Below are 21,803 nucleotides of genomic sequence, written 5' to 3' on the forward strand. Positions count from 1 at the left end.
TCCTTTTGTGTAAAGCCTTTTTGCAAAACAGGAGGCAGATATTGTTGCTAAATGCATCTACTGAATTCAAGTCCTCTGAGCAATGAACCCTTCCCAGGGCTTGGATATTCTTTGGAGCACTGGGGAAAGCCTGTCAAGTTCTGAACAAAACTGCAGAACGAAGACTTCACCATAATCTCCTCTGCTCCATTCGCTGGTGTTTGTGAATGACTCAAGTCCCTGGAAGAAGGAACTTTGAGATTGAACTAGAAATAGTCCCTGTAAGCCAAGTACCAATGGTTCATGCCTGTAATCCTAGCTACTCAAATTCTACTTCTACTATTGCTTAGCTGGGATCATGGTCATTTTTATTTTTATTGTCAGTTTCAGGATCTGAACTCAGGGCCTTGTGCTTACTTGGCTTGCTTGATATTTACACTTGTTTGGAGTGGTTAGTTGGAGATGAAGCCTTTAGGACATTCCTACCTTGAGCAATTTGAACTTTGATTCTCTAGATCTCAGCCTCTACTGTAGTAAGGGTTACAGACAAAGCACCTGACTTAGCTTTCTTTCTTTTTGTTGGTTGTGAACTCTGGGTTCAGGCACAGTCCCTGAGCACTGTCCTTGGACTTTCTCAAGGCTTAGCACTCTACCACTTGAGCCTCAGTACCACTTCCAGCTTTTTTCAATGTATGTGGTACTGAGGAATTGAACCCGGGACTTTGTGCATGCTAGGCAAGCACTCTACCACTAGGCCAAACTCCTGGCCCCTGAACATGAGATTTTTATAAGCAGAAGTAAGCAGACTGTCAGGTACAGCAAACATTAAGTAAGTATCATAACTGTAACCCGGTCTAATCCTCAGAGCTGGCTCTTTGGGGATTGCCATTGACAATGTCTCTTCTTTCTGCTCTGGGAAATTCTCTACTATGTAACAAAATGCAGTGTCCTAGAGATCACCTCTCCTGGGTTACACTTTACTTCCATCAGCCCTTCAGCAAACATATACTGAGCACTTACTGTTTTCCAGGTTTCCCGCTAGAAGCCAGATTTACAGAGGTCAGAGAAGGCCTCTGACCCCCCCCCCCCCAGAAGTTTATGGTGTGGTAACAACTAATTTCTTCTGGAAGCCTTCTCTTCTTTCCATGTTGAACTGTTTAGTGAACTTACTCAATAACTCATTTATTCTTCACTAAACGCTAAGTACTCCCATTTTTACAGATTAGGAAACAGAGGCATATATAATATATATATATATATATAATATATATGCGTGCCCACACAGATGTCTGATGTAAGGTCTTTCATTTCTTTTTGGCTGACCCAGGGCCGGGGCTCTGTCCCTGACCTCTCTGTGCTGGAGGCTAACGCTCTGCTGCTACCTGAGCCCCAGCACCGCCTGCAGCTTTTTCTGAGTCGTTTCCTGGAGAGAAGAATCTTCTGGATCGCCCTGCCCCGGGGCTGGCTTCGCACCAGGATCCTCAGCTCTCAGCCTCCTGAGCAGCTGGGATTCCGGGCGTGAGCCCCCCCCACCCCAAGGTCTTCAATTTCTACGTTGAGGAAAACGGGACTGAAAACACAACTTTATGGCCCCAGCTTCATAGGGTTTGTGTATCTATCTTCTCCCCCCGGAATTCAAAACAGTGTCCCGCGCCTTCCCGGAACAAGTAGCTCCCGAGCCCTGCTTCTCACTCGGCCTCGTAGGCCATCCATGATCGCCTCCTCCAGGGAGGCAGAGGAGAAGGGCGCGTGGCTTCCCACCGTGTGCCTCGGGTGTTCTTTCCACGTGGTGCTGGTTGGGGGGGTGGGGTCTGGCTTGGGTCTCGCCGCGGAGTCCCGGCGGGGGGGGGGGGACCCGGGTCCCGACCACGCCCGCTGCCCCCCAGGCTCCCCAGACAGCCCCGAGCCGCGCGCGCGGGCGGGGGAGCGGGAGCGGGCGCGGGGAGGGAGCGAGCCTCAGCCAATCAGCGAGCAGGGGAGGGGAGCGGGGGCGGGGCAGGAGCGAGCCGCAGCCAATCAGCGCCCCGCGCGCTCCCAGACACCGCTTCCACCATTCCCAGGCCGGTTCTCCGTGCGCTCCGGCTCCGGGTTTTCCCCTCGGTCCTCTCCGCGCTCCGCGCTCCGGGTTTCCCGGGCCCGCGGGCCGGCGCCGCGCCTGCGCGGAGAGCGCCGTGCGCTGCGCAGGCGGGAACATGGCGGGCCCGGCGTCCTGAGCGCCGCGGGTCGCCCTCGTCCCCCTCGCGGCCCCTGGCGCCGGCGGCGGGAGCGATCGGGCTCGCGGGGCCGCCGCGGCGCGCGTCGTTCTGCAGAGAGTGGGGCGGTGTCTCGGGGCGGCCGTCGTGCAGCGGGTCCCGGCGGGAGCGGCGCCTGAGCCGGCCCGGGCCGGCGGGAGAGCGCGCGGGCGCGAGGCCCGGGCCGGCGGGCGGCAGCATGAGTCAGCCGGCGCGGAGGCTGCCCAGCCTGCTGGTGGACCCGGCGCAGGAGACGGTGCGGCGCCGCTGCCGGGATCCCATCAATGTGGAGAGCCTGCTGGTAAGGGGCGGCGGGGGCTGGCGCGGGCCGGGGTCCCCCCTCCCCGTCCCCCTCCCCGGCGCGCCCTCCTCCCCGGCGCCCCCGCGCCCGCCGCCGTCCCCCCCCCACCCCGGCTGACAGGAGAAGGACAGGGCGGGGACGGGGCGCCCGGGCCGGGGGTCAGCTACAGGCCGGCACCTGTCAGCTGGCTGCTCAGGAAGCCGCGATCTCGAAGCTAGCCCGGCCTGGGGAGCCCGGGAAACTCAACCTCCAGGGAGACATCCAGGGATGCTGGGCGTGGAGGTGTGGCTCAGGTGGTGGAAGGGGCCGAGGGGGAGAGCACCCGTGATACCCTCCTTGTCTAGCCCAAACCCCGTGCTCCGGGGGTTCCATCCACCCTTTTCTGTTACGACTCAGCACGGCCCGAGTCACGCCCAGTCCCCATGCCCGTTTTTATCGAAGTCCTCACTGCAGCCCTAAGAGACCATTTGTGTGTCACAGTTGCCAGACAGACCTGGACATATTAGTGGCTGGCACATGGTTAGGAAAGTCAGCAGAGGAGCCTGCCTTCAGATGCCAAGTCCTTGGTTCCTCAAATAGCAAGCTAAATCCATCTCTCTAATGTCACCTGTCCTCCCCTTTCCCAGCCAGACTTCTGGAAAAAGGTAGTTTGTGTCTTCGCTGCCGCCCTTGATCACCTCCTTATCACACCGTGCCTTGCTGGGATCTCTGACCAGTCACCTGCAGGCGGAGCCTGCACCCTTACTTTCTGTAGTTTTGGCCCCAGTGCCTGCTGGAGCCCTCTCATTTTCCCGTTCCCTTTTATCTTTCCTGGTGTTACCAGGGTCCTCTTCTGCCTTTCTTCCCGTAGGAAGGCGTGTCTTGTTAGGCAACCATTTGTTTTGTTTCTCTCCGGACACTTGGTCTCCTCTCCTGAGCCTTCCAGAGTTGAGCATGGTGTCTTGACCTTGTGTTCCTTGTTTGTTTGTTTTTTCTTGTTGTTGTGGTTGTTTGTTTTTTGCCAGTCCTGGGGCTTGAACTCTGTCCTTGGGCTTTCCTCCAAGCTACAGCTCAACCATTTGAGCCACAGCACCATTTCCATCTTTTCTATGTATGTGGTACCCAGGAATCAAATCCAGATCTTCCTGCATGCTAGGCAAGCACTCTACCATTAGGCCATATTCCTGTCACTGCGCCCCCCTTCTTTTTTGTCTCCAATAACCTAGTGCTGTCAACAGATTAGTTTCTGTTCCTTAATGAACTTGCATTTGTATTGCTATTCTCCACTATGGAACTGCAGTTTGGGAAATGTGGTCAGATAAGATTACAAGTTTGGGAATGTGACTTTTCTTACACCCATATTACTACCTCAGCATGCGAGAAAAGAAAACCCTGTATATTATGAAGTAAAATGCTCTTGATTTGCTTTGCTCTTAAATTGCTATTTAATTTTTTTATGTCTTCTTTTTTTCTAGCCATCCAAAATAAGGATTAATTTAGAAGACAATGTACAATATGTGTCCATGAGAAGTAAGTCAATTGCCAAATAGGTTTTAGGTTTTGTAGTTTGTTAAAAGCCCTAGATTTTGGATGCCAGACACACCTAGAATCCTAGCTAGTTAGGAAGCTGAGATTTGAGGATCACAGTTCAAAGCCAGCCTGGGCAGGAGAGTCTGTGAAACATTTTTATTTATTTATTTATTTATTTGGGTGGGTTTGGGACTTGAATTAGCCCTGGGCGCTGTCCCTGAGCTCTTCAGCCCAAGGCTATAGCCCTACCCTTGAGCCAAGGCCCACTTTGTTTTCTAGAGGTTAGAGATAAGAGTCTCAGGTCTTTTTGTGCCTGGGCTGGCTTTGGACCTTGATCCTCAGATCTAAGCCTCCTGAGTAGCCAGGATTACAGGCTTGAGCCACCATTGTGAAACTGTTTATCACCAATAAACTACTCAGAGAAAGGCAGAATTAGCACCATGGCTCAAGTGGTACAATGCTAGCTAGCCTTGAGCAAAAGAAGCTCAGGAATAGCCCCCCAAGTCCTGAGTTCAAGCCCCAGGACCAGCACCCAAAAAGAAAAAAAAATAGAAGTGTCATAAAGTCCCTATGATCTTGCTGATAGACTCTGGGAGGGCACAAGAGGCTGGAAGGAGTGGGGGGGTGGTAGATGAGGTTCTGTTGCATAGTATGGTGAGCGGCCAATGAGTTATTTTCAAATAGCTGGAAGATGGAATTTGACTTGTTTATACAGAGAAATGATGTATCTGAGGTCATGGAGCTGCAAATAATCTTGATTAGATTCCATGTAAACATTTAATATCACATGTGTAGAAGTATGTAGCACTTCATAATAGGATTATGGATTGTGATATCTTCATAACTGAGGACTGGGGGGGGTTAATAGATTGTCCAAAGTCAGAATTAAGTTCTGTTCACCCTGCCTGGAGATGCCACAGTCCTGACCCTGTTTGAGGCAGTGCTCTCAGTCCAAGTCTGACTCCCAGGCCAGGGTCCTGGGGTCCTTTTCTTCTACCTGGGCTCCCCCACTTCTCATCATCCTGCCAGTGCAATTTTCCCAGTGTAGGAGTGGGAAATTTAAAAGGTATTTGTCAATTTAAAAGGAATGATACATATGTAAGGATGTTTTTCTTTTTCTTTTTTTGCCAGTCCTGGGGCTTGAACCCAGGGACTGGGCACTGTCTTTGGGCTTTCTCAAGGCTAGCACTCTACCATTTGAACCATAGCACTACTTCTAGTTTTTTTCTGTGTATGTGGTACCCAGGAATCAAACTCAGGGCTTCGTGCATGCTAGGCAAGCACTCTTCTACTAGGCCATGTTCCCAACCCCTCTGTAATTCTTGTGAGAGGAATTCCTGGCTGTTGCCACCAGAATTGAAGGTAGCTGGGCTGTGGCATGGGGTTGGCCCCCTGCCTGCCTTCACCCTTCCTGACATGGCCTCTTGGAGGAACATGGATGGTGCTGGGAGACCTTTGTGATAGATTCCTCCCCCCATTTCCTGTTCATTTGGTCTTATTTTTACCAATTTGCAATGCAGAGATGACCAGATATAAATCATAAATGTCCACCGTGGTTGATCACCAAGTTCCATCACCTTTCCCTTTGCAAGGTTTCTTTCATCACGCTCACGCCACCCACCGAGCTACCGTGACAGCCAACACTTACTGCTCTCGTGCAGGGCTTGGCAGTGTGTTCACAACTTTGCATGAATGAGTGCAGCAGCACGTCATTATAGGATATCTTTATAACTGAACAAACTAAGGACTGGAGGGGTTGATAAATTGCCCAAAGTCAGAGTTAAGTTCTGTTTTCTCTGCCTAAAGAGGCCACAGTCCTGACCGTGTTTGAGGCAGTGCTCTCAGTCTAAGGTCTGACTCCCAGGCCAGGGTCCTGGGGTCCTTTTCTTCTACATGGGCTCCCGCACTTCTCATCCTGCCAGTGCAGTTTTCCCAGTGTAGATTTGCATCCTAAGTTCTTCAGGAAGCCGAGGCTCCTCAGATGTGGATTTATTTTCGGGGTGGAGGGATGAACACACAAGGCCTTGAGAGGTCTGCCCTGCTCACCGCAGTCTTGCCTCCGGGGCCCGGAGCCCTCTTCCCTTGCTGACCCCACACACGTGGCTTCCTAGGCCTACGGCGTGTTTAGTGTCGCTTCATCCGCTGCTTGCTACCTGTCATTCTGGAAGGAGGAAGAGAGCAGCCTTCACGCGAGAAGGAGTCTTCCCTCCATGTACAACTGAGCCCAGCAGCTCCACAGGCTACAGTTCCTTAAAATATTCCACATCCTGGAATTGACTTCCAGGGAAGAAATAAGGATCTATAGAATAATTTCATAGCAAGAAGTTCATTGAATTATAGTGCAAAATAGGAAAGTTGAGATGGTCTGAATTTTCAGTATTGGGATAACTTGAGCAAAGACTTCGAGATGTTAAGTAGGCAGCCACATGTTTGCATGTTGTACTAAAAGAATAGAATACAGGCTGGGCACTGGGAGCTCACATCTGTAATCCTAGCCACTCAGGAGGATCTGGGGATCACCATTCAAAGCCAGCTTGAGCAGGGAGGCTCATGAGACCGTTATCTCCAATTAACCGGCAAAAGCTGGAAGCAGAACCTGTGGCTCAAGTGGTAAAACATTGCCTTGAGCAGAAGAGTTAAGGAACAGTGTTCAGACCCTGAGTTCACAAACACACACAACAAAGAATATAAAATGTTATAATCCTATCTTTGCATTTTAAAATCTGTATGTATGAAGCCAGCATGGTACCCCATATCTGTAATCCCTGTATTGGAGATACTGAGACAGGAATATTGTAAATGCCTAATCTAGGCTATATAAGAAGACCCTGACTTAAAAAAATAAAGACTGGGGGCAGGCTAATATGTGAAGCCCGGAGCTCAATCTCTAGCACCAACCCCCCCCCCAAAAAAAAAAAAAACCAGCATCCCTAATGATACAGTGAGGTTCTAGGATGGTGTGGGCTAGCACCTCACACCATATGAAGGTAAGTATTGGATTTCCCCTCATGCATTAGTTGTTAATGCGGAAATAGTAGTGAACGTTTTGTTTTATTTTATTTTATTTTTTTTTTTTTGCCAGTCCTGGACTTGAGCTCTGGGCCTGAGCACTGTCCTTGGACTTTCTCAAGGCTAGAGCTCTACCACTTGAGCCTCAGCACCACTTCCAGCTTTTTTCTATGTATGTGGTACCAAGGAATCGAACCCAGGTCTTCGTGCATGCAAGGCAAGCACTTTAACCACTAGGCCAAACTCCCGGCCCAGTAGTGAACGTTTTAATAAATGGGCTAAACACTTTTCTTCAGATGTGTTGTAATTCCCTTAAAGGAAAATTAGTTCGGGCCATCTTTGCTGAACTGTGACATAGATAAAAACAAAATAGCAAATACCAAGTCCTGGCTATTGCTTTCTAATAGATTCTTTAACACCAATGGCAAAATTCAGTTTTAAAAAACATTCCTAGTTCTATACCCGACCAGGGATGTATATACAAACATAAGGGACAGTAGACTCAAAATGAATGTGTTCAACAGAAACTGATGTCATAGCTTCAACACTTTTACTGAAACTAAAGCCTTTGTGTAGACTGGGGATAGGCCACCACATTTTCTATCCAGTTAGAGGAATTTCCATAGGAACTTAGGTTTTCCAATCAGAAGAAATAAGCAGTTGCTTAAATGAAGTGAGACTGTTAACTTAAAATTTTATAAATGTGTTTATTTTGTTTCCCAGAAGCGCTAAAAGTGAAGAGACCTCGTTTTGATGTTTCACTGGTTTATTTAACTCGAAAATTTATGGATCTTGTCAGATCTGCTCCTGGGGGCATTCTTGACCTAAACAAGGTTGCAACCAAACTGGGTGTGCGGAAACGAAGAGTGTACGACATCACCAATGTCTTAGATGGAATCGATCTGGTTGAAAAAAAATCAAAGAACCATATTCGGTGGATGTAAGTTGGTCTCATTGCATGTCTCTTGACAGTTTTACTCTTGCCCAAAACTAGCAATGTAAGACAGTAAGATGCAGTTTTCTTTGTGTGTGTGCCCATACTGGGACTTGAACTCAGGGACTCATGCTCTCTCCTTAGCTTATTTGCTCAAGGCTGGTACTCTACCACTTGAGCTGGTGGCCTTTTGTGATTAATTGGAGGTAAAGATCTCATGGACTTTGCTTTCTGGGCTGTCTCCTCTCTCAGCCTCTTGAATAGCCAGGAATAGAAGCATGAGTGATCAGTACCCTATTACATTTGTTATAAGAGAACTAAGAAAATCAAGGTTTTCCTTTACTGTCCCATAAAGGACTTAAACTGTTCTTACTACTTAGGACCAGGAGATACTATAGGCATAGATTATCAGTCAGAAAAGCCAAATGGAGTAAAGTGATTAGGTTTAAATGTTTGTTTTTCAAAGTATTTCTTTAGTGATTGATGCAGAGAAAATCTGTGAAGGTTGAAAGCGGATTCTCCCAGGCACAGTGTAAGAACACCTAGAATGCCTCCCCTAGTAGAAATTCAGGTGCTTGGGGGCAGGGCAAGAATCTGCATTCCCAGCAAGTACCCTGAATGATTGTGACACTAGTGGGCTCCAGACATCACTTTGGAGTACACTGCCCTGAAGTAAATTAGAAACTCCCGAGTGTCAGTGTCCAACACTGTAATCCTAATTACTTAGGAGCCTGAGATCTGAGGATCACAGTTTGGAGCCAGCCTGAGCAGGAAAGTCTGTGACACCACCAAAAAGCCAGTTAACCAGAAGTGGACTTGTGGCTCAGGTGACAGAGTGCCAGCTTTGGGCAGATAAGAAGCTCAGGGACAGCGCCCAGACCTTGAGTTCAAGCTCCAGAACCAGCACACACACACACAAAAAAACGGTGTTCCTCATGAAGGCAACTGCTAAGGAGCTTGCACAATTGAGATCCCAGAGGAAGAGGCCCAAAGGTTGCGGCCTGAGTAGTCATGCAGAAGAGAAAAGCTGGGGGGTTTACAGCAGCCCAGTATTTGGGACCAGAAGAAGCAGTTGCTGCATACAAGCACCTAGAGATGTTTTCCAGGCAGGTGGAAAGATCATATAGTAAATAATTGACTATTAGAAGAAAAGGTTCATAAAGAAGCTACATTTTTCATAGTACAGACAGAAGCCAGGGCTGCTCTGGGTGCGTTCACTTGGGGGTCCACCCCAGCACTCTGAACCGCTAGTGGTAGGCTTGATGGTGGCCGAGGAAGGCCTGCAGACAAGGAGGACACTGTTGTGCATCAACAATGGAAAGAAAGTGGTTATTCTCAGTCATATCATGGTGGAATAGCCACTAATAATGAAAGAATAGATTTTTTTTTTTTAAGAACAGTAACCAGTGGGTACTGGCGGCTCATACCTGTAATCCTAGTTACTCGAGGCCAACATCTGAGGATTGAGGCTCTAAGCCAGGCAGGCAAGAAAGTCCATGAGACTTATTTTAGATCAAAAAAGCTGGAAGTGAAGCAGTGACTTCAATGGTAGAGCACCAGCCTGGAGCAAAAACAGCTATGGAACAATTCCTGGGCCCTGATTACAAGCTCTAGAACCAGCATTAAAAAAAAACTCCCCAAACCCATAAGCTAAAATAATTACATCCAGACACAATATATACAGTAAGAAATTCTGTTTTTATGAATTATAGCCATCACGCCTTGTTTCCATATGTAAAATTGCAGTTCTGATTTCCTAGCTATTAAGGGTGGATTTCTGTGCTTGTCTTTGCTTTTAAAGAGGGTCTGACCTTAACAACTTTGGAGCAGTGCCCCAACAGAAGAAGCTGCAGGAAGAACTCTCTGACCTGTCCGCAATGGAAGATGCCCTGGACGAGTTAATCAAGGACTGCGCTCAGCAGCTGTTCGAGTTAACCGACGACAAGGAGAATGAGAGATATCCTTTAAGTGGGTACCTTTAGAAAAGGTCTGCTTCTGAAGCAGATTCTGTGAAAGGATAGCTTAGGGATTTAATTTACAGCTTCAGCAAGGTAGGGATTTGTGGTGTGGACTTCACAGTTCATTATTATTTCCTATTACTATTAGTAGTAGTAGTAGTTAGTTGTGGGGCTTGAACTCTGTGCCTGGGCTCTGTCCCTGGGCTCTTCAGCTCAGTGCTAGTGCTACACCACTTTGAGCCATAGTGCTACTTCCAATTTTCTTTGTTTCTTTCTTTCTTTTTTGGTTGGCTGTGGAGCTCGAACTCTGGGCCTAGGCACTGTCCCTGAGCTCTTCAGCTCAAGGCTACCACTCTATCCCTGGAGCCACAGCACCATAGTTTTGTATGGTTAATTGGAAATAAGAGTCTCAAAGACTTTAGTACCTGGGCTGGCTTTGAACTGGGATCCTCAGATTTCAGCCTCCTGAGTAGCTAGGATTATAGGAGGGAGCCATCGGGCCCAGCTGCTTCCAGTTTTCTGATAGTTAATTGGAGATAAGAGTCTCATAAACTTTGGTATCTGGACTGGCTTTGAACTAGGATTCTCAAATCTCAGCCTTCTGAGTAGCTAGGATTACAAACATGAACCACACAGCTCACTATTGCCTAGAGTTTTTTTGTGGGACTACCTCAGTGGTTCACTGACAGTTCCATGCTGACATTGTACTGTCCATAGTTGTTGGTTTTATGAGTTATGTTTTCTACTCCTTTATTTGTTGGTCATGGGCTTGAACTCAAGGCCCAGGCGCTGTCCCTGAGGTTTTTCCACTCAAGGCCACTAATGCTCCACACTTTGAGCCACTCCTGGTTTTCTGGTGGTTAATTGGCGATAAGAGTCTCATTGACTTACCTGCCCTGGCTAGCTTTTAACTGCAGTCCTAGATCTCAGCCTCCTGAGTAACTAGAATTACAAGAATGAGCCACTTGTACCTGGCAGTGTTTTTTTCCAAACTTATAAACTAGAATTTATTTCTGGGAAATAAAGGGTATAGGAGCACAAAGTACAATCTATTTCTAAACTGAATGAACTACCACTGGAGCGATACCTAAAAGCACAAATTGTAGGTGATACAATGAAAATAGGATGCAAAAAAATCCACACAGTAAAATGAGGACTACTTTTAGAAGAGGGAAATGCAGGCCAGGAGAATGGCTTAGTGCTAGAGTGCTTGCCTAGTATGCATGAAGCCCCGAGTACGATTCCTTTGGTACCACATAGTCAGAAAAACCTGGAAGTAGTGCTGTGGCTCAAGTAGCAGAGCACTAGCCTAGAGCAAAAAGTGTCCAAGGACAGTGCTCAGGCCTTGAGTTCAAGCCCCAGGACTGGCACAAAAAAAAAGAAGAGGGGAAATGCATGAATAAACAATAGCCTTAAGAAACTTTTCCTAGCCGGTGGCTCATACTAATTCTAGCTACTCAGGAGGGATGAGATCTGAGGATCGTGGTTCAAAGCAAGCCCAGGCACTAAAGTCTGTGAGACTCTTTATCTCCAATTAACCACTAGAAAACCAGAAGTGGTGCTGTGACTCAAGTGGTAGAGCGGTAGCTTTGAGCTGAAGAGCTCAGGACAGTACCCAGGCCCAGAGTTCAAGCCCCACAACTGACCACCCCCTCGCCAAAAGAGAAACTTTATTTTTTTGTAGGTTTTATGGGTTTTATTATAGAGGATTCTCACCCAAAACACCAGTATTTTTTCTGAGTTCTCGTAGTAATGGAATCGATGAGAATTTGGCTATTGTGGAGTCCCCATCCTTATGGGTTTCCTTTTCCATGATTTTGGTTTCCCATAGTCAGAAATGTTAAATGGAAAATTCGAGGAGTCATTCATGTGTTAAATGAACTTCCATCACTTCCATGTGTTTTAATTGTTTGTTCCATTTTAAGTTACTATTAATAATTTACTGTGCTTATTAATTACTTAAAATGTCATTGTGTTTGTGTCTGTCTATCTGTCTATGTGCCAGCCCTGGGGCTAGAACTCAGAGTCTGGGCACTGAGCTTTTGTGCATAACCTAATGTAATGCTCTTATCACCTGAGCCACAGCTCTACTTCTGATTTCTTGGTGCTTAATCGGAGATAAAGAGTCTCATGGTCTTTTCTTGCCCAGGTTGGCTTCAAATCAGACCTAAGCCTCCTGGGTGGCTAGGATTACAGGCGTGAGTCACCAGTGCTGATCTTTAAAGAAGACTGTGCCATAGATGTGAATATATAGAAAATGCATAATGTCTATAGTGTATTGTGGAGTTCTAAACACCAACCAGCCCTATAACAGCCTGGAAAGAAAAGTAGGGATGGGTGCACCTTTATGACGTGTGTCTGTGAGGGACTCAGACTTTATTTTCCCCAGAAATTCATAATCACAGTAGGTGTCTTAGAGTTTATAAAACTGTAAAATCTTAAGCATTGTATCAGAAATAATCCTATATCTGTGGAATGATTATTTTGTAACTACTTTCATTAATCATGAGTTTGTATGCCCTACAAGCTAATGCTCCTCTAATACTTGCCTTTGTATTATATACAATAAATTAGCTGCCCAGTAGCTGTCCTCTGCTTAGAGTCCTTGACCACTCTCCACGCTGGCCTATGTCACCTATCAAGACATTCGCAGCATCCAGGCCTTCCACGAACAGATTGTCATTGCAGTGAAGGCGCCCGAGGAAACCAGGCTGGACGTGCCAGCTCCCAGAGAAGTAGGTAACCCAGCACTTACCCAGCGTTCAAGAGGGAGGTGGGCTGCCTGCTAAGGCTGCCTTATATTACTTCTTACTTCCTTTTTTCTTTCTTTCTTTCTTTTTTTTTTTTTTTTTTTTGCCAGTCCTGGGCTTGAGCTCAGGTCCTGAGCACTGTCCTTGGGCTTTCTTAAGGCTAGAGCTCTACCACTTGAGCCACAGCACCACTTCCAGCTTTTTTCTATGTATGTGGTACTGAGGAATCGAACCTAGGTCTTCTTGCATGCTAGGCAAGCACTCTACCACTAGGCCAAACTCCCAGCCCCTACATTTGTTTCTTTTTTTTTCCCTGTCAGTCCTGAGGCTTGACCTCTGTGCCTATGCTCTGTCCCTGAGCTCTTCAGCTTAAGGCCACTTCTGGTTTCCTGGTGGTTAATTGGAGATAAGAGTCTCATGGACTTTGGGGCTGGCTTTGAACCATGACCCTCAGATCTCAGCTTCCTGAGTAGCTAGGATTACAGGCATGAGCCACCAGCGCCCAGCATGTTTGTTTCTTAGTAGCACAAAATAGCAGAACCATATTCAAACACAGGCAATTTGGCTTCAGTTTTTTCATAGCACTGGGACTTGAACTCAGGTCCTTGGGCTTGCTAGGCCAAGGTGCTCTACCACATGAGGCGTACTTTTGACCCTTTTTGCTTTTGTTTTGTTTTGTTTTTTGGCCAGTCCTAGGGCTTGAACTCAGGGCCTGAACACTGTCCTTGGGCTTTCTCAAGGCTAGTGCTCTGCCACTTGAGCCACAATACCATTTCCGAGTTTTCTATGTATGTGGTACTGAGGAGTCAAACCCAGGTCTTTGTGCATGCTAGGCAAGCACTCTACCACTAGGCCAAATTCCTGGCCCTTTAGTTATATGGCTTAAACTCAGAGCCTAGGGGCCGCCCCTGAGCGTTTTTGCTCAGAAGTGATCTGCCACTTTAAATCACAGCCCCACTTCTGGCTCTCATGGACTTCCCTGCTGGGCTGACTTGAAACTTCAGTCCTCACATCTCATTCTCCTGGGTTGTTAGGATCACAGGCACGAGCCACCAGCACCTCACTGGCCTGGACTACAGTTCACCTAATTACATTTCCCACAGGTTTGGGTGGCGGGCACACATTACCACTGCCAACGTTATTTGTTGAAATGGAATCTTGTGAACTCTTCAGCTGAGATCACCAGATCTCTACTTCTTGGGTAGGTAGAGAAATGGTGGCGGGGAGAGGTTAGCTGTGTACACACACACACACACACACACACACACACACACACACACACACACACACACACACACACACACACACACACACACACACACACACACACACACACACACACACACACACACTACCAACCAGTGCTGGAACTTGAACTCAAGGACTGGGTGCTTGAGGTTTTTTGCTCAGGGCCCAGTGCTCTACCACTTGAGCTATAGCTCCGCTTCTGGCGTGCTGGTGGTTCATTGGAGTCACAGACTTTCCCGCCCAGGCTGGCTTTGAACCTCTACCCTCAGATCTCAGGCTCCTGGGTAACTAGAATTTCAGGTGTGAGCCACCTGCACTTGGCTGGCATGGCCTCGATCTTTAAGATCTCCAAGGAAGCTCCAGTTATGGGAGAGGCCTTAGGGCGTGAACTTCCTGCAGATCTGGAATGCAGATTTAGAATGGAAATGAGAGTGTGTGTTTGTTTTTTATCAGCTGCTAGCTTAGCTTTCTCCTTCAGGGAAGTTGTATTGAAAGTCCTTGCTGGGCTGGAGATGAAGCAAGCCCTTGTCCTCTGAAGCAGCTTGGTCAAGTCCTGACAGCCAGATAGACGTGGCTCTGCTCATAGCCAGCCTTCATTGCTGTGGAGAGGGACAGTCTCACCTCCCCGCTTCCTCCGTTCCCAGCGCGCCATTGCCCACGTGCGGCCCACGTGACCTGCCAGTGACTCCAGACTCCATTAGGAGCAGCCTACCTTCAGCTCAGCCACACGTGGGGACTTGATGGTGGTGGTGGTCCATAGTTGTAGCTGCTCTCCAACAAGGGCTATTGCACAGATGCTGAAACATTTGTGAGTGTCAGTAGTGGGCTTGAACTCGGGGTCTGGGCACTGTTCTTAGTTCTTCCCAGTCTAGTTTGGTGCTCCCCTGCCCACTTTGTGCTGGAGAGAAGTGTCTCAGGACCTTCCTGCCAGGGTGTTTGGGCAGTGTTGGGCACTTGAACTCTGGGATTGGGAGCTAGTCTTGAGCAAAAAAGCTCTATCAGGGACAGGAGTTTGGCCTAGTGGTAGAGTGCTTGCCTAGCATCCACAAAGACCTGGGTTCAATTCCTCGGTACCACATACATAGAAAAGGGCAGAAGTGGTGCTGAGGCTCAAGTGGTAGAGCTCTGGCCTTGAGAAAGTTCAAGGACAGTGCTCAGGCCCTGAGCTCAAGCCCAGGACTGGTGAAAAAAAGAAGAATCTCACAGACTAGTTTGGCATCCCAGTCCTCAGGCCTCAGTCTCACAGTAGCTAGGGTGATAGATGTGAACCACAGTACCCAGCAATGCCAGAACTTTTTATACAAATAAATCTTATTTGGGCCATAAAAAGCCACCCTCCTTTGACTTCCCAATTCTGTGAGCTGCTTCGGACAGTAATTGCCTGGTGTCGCTGAGCTCCTCTGAGCCAGTTTGGACAGCTGTGCAGGTTAGGCCCGCTGGCCAGTCATTATTGGCACTGGTGCTGGGATAGGTGGCCTCTGGCTCCCCATAGATCTGGGGAAAGGCTGGAGGGCATCAGGCAGGGTTGGCAGAGAGGCCTCCAGTCCAGCTCTGGCTTCCTTCTTATAGGTAGGACCCAGGTCTGTGTGGTTGAACACTACCTCTGTCTGCCTTCACACCCCAATGGCAGAATTCAGTAATTGGGACAGGGACAGTGTGCCAGCCACCCACCGCAAGGGGGACATGAGGCTGGGAGATCCTCTGAGAAGCCGTGTCACTCAGCTGCCATGGACCAGAGGTGAAAGGGAAGAAGTGTGCCTGCATAGAGCCGAACCAACTTCAGGGGAAACGACGATAAAGCAAGCCTCAGGAGCGGGCGTAGCTTCTGGTAGGAGCACCTAGTTTCCTGGCCAGAAGCACACTGAGTCCTTCCTCAGTGGCTCAGGGGAGCCAAAGCGGTAAAAAGTCATAGTTGATAGTCCCTGATAGTCTGTGCGTGTGTGTCTGAACAACATGAGGTGTATTTCTATTTGATCTTCTCTTAGTTCTTTTCATCCAGAGAGCAGTCCTCCCATTAGCCTCAATACCTCACCACTGGTGTAGAAGTCCAAATACAGCCCAGTCATGTTAGGCCACAGCGTTCCAGAGTTCTTTGTCATCAAAACACTGGAGTTTTGACTCTCCAGGGTGGATGCTGTCTAAAGGGTCAGCAGGTAGAGCAAGGCCTGCACCACTGCTGGAGTTAGACAGGTCGGTGGTTCAATGGACTTACATTAAGAAGTGCTTGGGGATTGGTTCCGGCCCCTGTGGTTTCCGGAGGTGAATGCATGCCGGGCAAGGCTCTGATCCTGTCTGTGGTGTGTGTCCCTGGCAGGACTCAATCACTGTGCACATCCGCAGCACCAAGGGGCCCATTGACGTGTACCTGTGTGAAGTGGAGCAGGCCCACCTGAAGGGCAAGGCCTCTGACGGAGCTGGGACCTCTTCCTCTAAGAGCAGACACTCACAAGGTTCTGGAAAAGGTAAGCCTGCCTTTTGTGCTTGTAGATATGTAAGAGTCTGGCAAGTTTTAAGTACTTACTAATACTAAAGCATATTTTAACCTTTCAGGGTTTTTTTTGTTTTTTTTTTTGTTTTTTGGTGCTGGGCTTGGTAATGTGCAGTTCCAGCACTCTGGAGGCAGAGGCAGAGGCAGGAGAATCTCAAGTTCAAGGGTAGCCTAGACTACATAATGAGTTCTGGTCCAGAATTGGGTCACATACTGGGATCTGTCTCAAAAAAAGACCAATCAAACCACAGTGTAAAGTGTCTTTCTACTCTTCCTATCCACAATAACTTTAAGTTAAAAAGAAAGGAAAAGAGAAGAAAATTGCAAACTATAATCTTAACTATAATCCAGTTACTGTGGAGACTGAGGTCTGAGAATTGCCAGCTGGAAGAAAAGTCTGTGAGACTCTTCAGTTAACCACCAAAAGCGAATGTGGAGCTGTAGGTAAAGTGATAGAGTGCTAGCCTTGAGCAAAAGATCAGAGCCCAGGCCCTGAACACTGCCACCAGGGGGGGGGGGGAAATTGTAGAATCGTTCTTACTGTGTGGTTTCGAATTTTTCTGACTTCCTAGTTTAGTTTTACATCATTCTGATAGCTAAAAGCAGCGCTCTAGCTGGCCCTGCAGTCAGGCCAGTGGGGGGTGGTATCTGAGCAATTAAGAGAGGCTCATTCTCACAGCTACTTCTCAGTTGCAACTTTGATTTGCTTTTGGTTCTTGAGACTGCAAGCAGGAGCTTTCTGCCGTTACCATACAATATGGGGTTTTGTTCGGTTTACCCAGCTTGAACTCCAGCACTATCCCCAAGCTTTCAAGGGCAGTACTCTCCCACTTGAGCCACTGCTCCACCTTGGCTTTTTGGTAGTTAATTGGAGATAAGCATCTCCCAGGCTTTCTTGCCTAGGCTGGCTTTGAATTATGGTCTCTTGGGTAGATAGGATTACAGGTATGAGGCTTTAATACCTGGCTATGGAGTATGGGTTCTTAATTAAGATTGTTTATTTTCTGGCAGTGCTAGGGTTTGAACTCTTCCTCATGTTTAGTAGGCAGGCTGTCTACAGCTGGGCCGTATTTCTGCCCTCTCACCATCCTCTAACTTTGATTTTCCAGATCTCTGCCTCTCCAGCAGCTAGGGATACTGTACCAGGTCTTTTGTGTGTGTGTGTGTGTGGTTGAATTGTATGCTCAGTTGCCTGCCTGCCTGCCTGCCTGCCTGCCTGCCTGCCTGCCTGCCTGCCTGCCTGCCTGCCTACCTGCCTACATTTTGAGCCATCACTTAGATTTTGTTTCTCTTCTGTGTCCTTTTTTCAGAAGAAAGTCCTCAGTAAAGGAAGAGGCCCCTGAAGTGAGCAGTGGATGGCATTTGCAAAATGGATCATGGTTCTCTGGAGCGTCCCACACAGATGAATTATGCATCGGTGTGATTCTCAGAGCAATAAATCACCCACGAAGTGCACCCCTGCGCAGGCAGCAGGCAGCAAGCAGCCTTGGGGGCAGGAGTGGCCTTGAGTGGCTCCCTTCTTAGATAACTGAAGAATTACACTTTGAGCATTGGAAAGCAGCTCTTGAATTATTCACTGCTTATTGTCAGTGAAGTAGATGCCTGGCCTCCTGAGATGACTTGATCATAAACACATGAGCCAGCCAGGCACGGACAGTTCCCCGTGGACTCTGCCCTTCCCCAAAGGATGCTGCGGTCCGTCACAAAGGAAATTGCCTTACACTGGTTCACGCGTGCAGTGAAGTGCTGCCCACGCGTCTCGATGTGATGCCTTTGTAGATACTTACTTGTATAATGTATAGGTCGCTGATGAAATGTGTCTGAGTGGCGCTTTTTACCCCTGTACAGCTCAAATCATGTGTGTATGGAAAGTGGCAGACAAGTGCTCTAGTTTCCTCGCTATCTAACTTATTAGAATCCTCAGGACGAGGGTTACAGGAGAGCATTTCCAAACTTCTACCTGGAGAAGTGTGCTGGTACCTGCCAGTCCATGGATTTCACCCACATATTTCAATGTGGCTCCCGTGCTGAAATTGAGGTCTGATCCTTCTTGATTTCCAGCTGCCTGTGAGTTACTGTGTCTCAGTAATTCGGTGGCCTGTCCTGACACTTTTAGGGGCAATAGAGAAATGTCCCAAGGGAACAGATTAATCCAGTGAATTTCAATCATGGTGCAGTTGGGCACAAGGTGAAGCTTTTTGCCCACAGATTTTGGAATGTGTGTGTGTGTGCAGCCTCGCTCCTCCAGCAGAAGGGTCCTCTTCTTGTGAATTGCCTCCTACCCTCTGTCTAGTTCTTGTCCCAAATTTGCAAGCACCTAGCTCTTTCTACCTCAGTGGGTCAGTCATTTACCACTCTGTGCCTCAGTTTACTCAGTAGTTTACCATTAGACTGTGAGCTCCTTGAGAGACTTGGTTGCAATGGTTGTTATATCAACGCCTGGCTCCGTGCCTAGCCCAGAAACAATGCTCAATAAATGTTTGACAAATCAGTGCATGAGTGATTGTAAAATAGGCCTCTTCAAACCTGGCTTGTCTATTCCCTAGGATGCTTTTTTTTAAACCTCACTTTGTAAGAAAGATTTGCAACAGCTTGAAACTCATGGCATGTAGAAAAAGATTTTACAAAGGGATCCATACTTAAAATGTTAGAAAAAAACACAGTTGTAGGGCTAGTAATCCATTGTAGCAGGTTTTACCCATCCTGCCTTTGCTTTCTGCTGGCCACCGGCTACTTCCTAGATGCCTGCCACTGCTGCTAACTAGCAGTGGGCCCCCAGGATGTACAAAGTTCACTTGCCCAGTCAGCCAAAGGGAACCTGCAGGGGGCGCTGTTGTCCCAGGGACTAGTGGCCGGGTGTGATGGATTCCACTGATGCTGAGTGAAGATGAGGAGTGCCTGGACAGGTTATCAGGTGATGTGGGGTGCCTTAAACCTTAGCAGAGGACAAAATCCTCTTGTGAAAAAGAGACCCCTGTGGGAACTAAAGCAGATAGTGTTCCCCAAGCCAAAGCCCTAAGAATCCCTGCCAAAGGTTGAGCCACAGTTCCCAGCTTGTGCCAGATGCTCTGCTATAGGGTAAAATGAAATTGTGTCTATAGAAATTGTACTTTTGGGGGCAGGGGGTTTGGCCTAGTGGTAGAGTGCTTGCGTAACATACACGAAGACCTGGGTTCAATTCCTCCGTACCACATATATATAGAAAAGCCGGAAGTGGTGCTGAGGCTCAAGTGGTAGAGCTCTAGCCTTGAGAAAGTTCAAAGACAATGCTCAGGCCCTGAGCTCAAGCCCAGGACTGGCAAAAGAAAAAAGAAGAAAGAAAGAAATTGTACTTTTGCTTTGTTTTGCCAGCCCTGGGGCTTGAACTCAGGGTTGGGGCACTGTCCTTGAGCTTTCTCAAGGCTAGTACTCTACTCACTTGAGCCATAGCACCACTTCCAACTTTTTCTGTGTATATGGTACTAGAATCAAACCCAGGGCTTCATGTCTGCTAGGCATGCACTCTTCTAGGCCACACTCCTGGCCCCAGAAATTGTACTTTATAAATGAATAGCTCCTCCACTCCATCTCTGGATGTTTGGTCTTGTGTTTGGAGAACTCGAGGAACCATGGGTAGCTCCTCAGCCCCCTCCTCCTCTCCACACCCCTTCATGTGGGCACTAATTTCATGGCTACTTCTGGTGATTGGGGCACCTTATTAGGGAGCAACCCAGGGCGGCTTGAGGCCAGGTACGGGTGGCTCACACCTGCAATCCTAGCAACTCAGGAGGCCGAGATCTGAGGATTGAGGATTGAGGATCATGGTTCAAAGCCAGCCTGGGCAGGACAGCTATGAGACTCTACCTCCAAGGAACCACTAGAAAACTGAAAATGGTGCTGTAGTTCAAAATGGTAGAACAGAAGCCTGGCACAAAAGAACTCAGGGACAGAGCCCAGGCCTTGAGTTCAAGTTCCATGACCAACAACAATAATAAGGGCAGACGGTAGGTGGTGGTTTCAGGCAGGCAGTGCGCATGCACACATTAGTGCCTGCCTTATGCTCCCTTTTTCCAAACACTGCACAACTCCTGGTGAACATATGGACTTAGAGTAGCAGCCAGATAAGTCTTGACTCTAATGTCTGTGTGTGTGTGTGTGTGTGTGTGTGTGTGTGTGTGTGTGCGCGTGTGTGTGTGTGTGTGTCCTTGAACTCAGCATCTCAAATGCTTGCTTGGCTTTTTTTTTTTTTGCTTCAAGCTGAGCTCTACTTTCTTGAGCCTCACCTCCATTTCTGGCTTTTTGTTGATTCATTGGTGATAAGAGTCTCAGATTTTTTCTGCTTAGGCTGGCTTTGAACCACAAACTTCAGATCTGGGCCTCCTAAGTAACTCTGATTACAGGTATGAGCCAGTGCCCAGGGACAAAAAATACTTTTTCCAGGACATTTCCCACCACACAGCCAGGCACTGCACTGCTGTCGAAGGAAAGAGCAGGTAGAGGGTACAGGGTAGCTCTCCCCTGCTACAGTAACCAAAGCCCTAGGTTTCCAGTTATTAACCACACGGCAGCAGAGCTTTGGGCAGTCTGAAGCCCTAACACTTAATGGAAGAGAACCTCTACCTGATCTTTCTGCAGTGTTTCTTCATGGTGGACTTAACAGTCAATTTGTTACTCACTAATCTCTAACACTGGCCAGTGAGTTAAAGAACTCAGTCCAGTCCAATATCTAGAACAGTCTCACGTGACACCAGTGTTTAAGCCTTTGACACACCTGAGACTCTTTTGATTATGATCAGAAAGTTGAGATGTTTAGATCACTCAATAAAAAGTCTGAATCTGTTTGCTACTAATATGATAATGCAAATTTATATAAGGTTGCCATCTAGTAGAGCACTAATTATTCAGATTTTTTATTCTCTGACCATGAAGTAAGTAGTTACTACTAGAGAAGACCATGGACTTTGAGCAGGTATTTTCAGATCCTATTCCTGTTAATAAAGTGAATTCACAATTTTCAGGTATAAAGACTGTGTGAAAAATTTTAAATTTCCTAAAACATGAGTTCAAAAGTGACTGAAACAAATTGGCTGATAACCTTAAACTGGTTTAAAAACAAACCTGTTTTTCCTCTGGTGTATCCTTCAGGATTGTTCCACTAAAGTTTATTTTTCAAAAAAATTACTTCCCGTTATCATACATAAAATGATCACTTTGTCAGTGTTCCAGATGTATCTTAGCTAATACTAGTGAATGCCCTAAATTAGATGGTTTTTGAAGCCTATACATTTGGTATTGTTTGTCCCTTGAGCTTTGCTCAGCAAAAAGCAAAGACCTTAGATGTGCTAGTATGACATTCCATTCAAGGTCTATTGAGAAAAATCATGGCCAGTATTACAACCAATGAATTAATGCAAGAA

General features: G+C 47.5%; 1 protein-coding gene across 3 annotated transcripts; it reads left to right on the top strand.

The window, feature by feature from the left end:
* Positions 1-2,170: 2,170 nt before the first annotated feature.
* E2f6 (E2F transcription factor 6) lies at positions 2,171-18,898 on the top strand. Of its 3 annotated transcripts, none has more exons than XM_090337437.1 (7): positions 2,171-2,511; positions 3,966-4,020; positions 7,753-7,969; positions 9,765-9,920; positions 12,542-12,656; positions 16,234-16,381; positions 17,718-18,898. In XM_090337437.1, exons 1-7 carry the CDS (start codon positions 2,410-2,412, stop codon positions 17,732-17,734), a joined length of 810 nt encoding a protein of 269 aa, XP_090193563.1. In that variant the 5' UTR covers positions 2,171-2,409; the 3' UTR covers positions 17,735-18,898. The 3 variants fall into 3 exon arrangements, with proteins under 3 accessions (XP_090193563.1, XP_090193565.1, XP_090193564.1); XM_090337439.1 differs by having other exon boundaries at positions 17,721-18,898; XM_090337438.1 differs by having other exon boundaries at positions 7,756-7,969.
* The last annotated feature ends 2,905 nt before the right edge of the window (positions 18,899-21,803 follow it).

This window comes from Megascapheus bottae, chromosome 7 (genome assembly GCF_031878675.1).
Source record: "Megascapheus bottae isolate mThoBot1 chromosome 7, mThoBot2.hap1, whole genome shotgun sequence".
Lineage (NCBI taxonomy): Eukaryota > Metazoa > Chordata > Mammalia > Rodentia > Geomyidae > Megascapheus > Megascapheus bottae.

Excerpts from the sequence above, each read along its gene's own strand:
- E2f6 (XM_090337437.1), top strand. The coding sequence starts at position 2,410 with ATGAGTCAGCCGGCGCGGAGGCTGCCCAGCCTGCTGGTGGACCCGGCG. Across the intron at positions 2,512-3,965 it reads TCAATGTGGAGAGCCTGCTG|CCATCCAAAATAAGGATTAA; the intron begins GTAAGGGGCGGC and ends CTTTTTTTCTAG. Across the intron at positions 12,657-16,233 it reads ACGTGCCAGCTCCCAGAGAA|GACTCAATCACTGTGCACAT; the intron begins GTAGGTAACCCA and ends TGTCCCTGGCAG.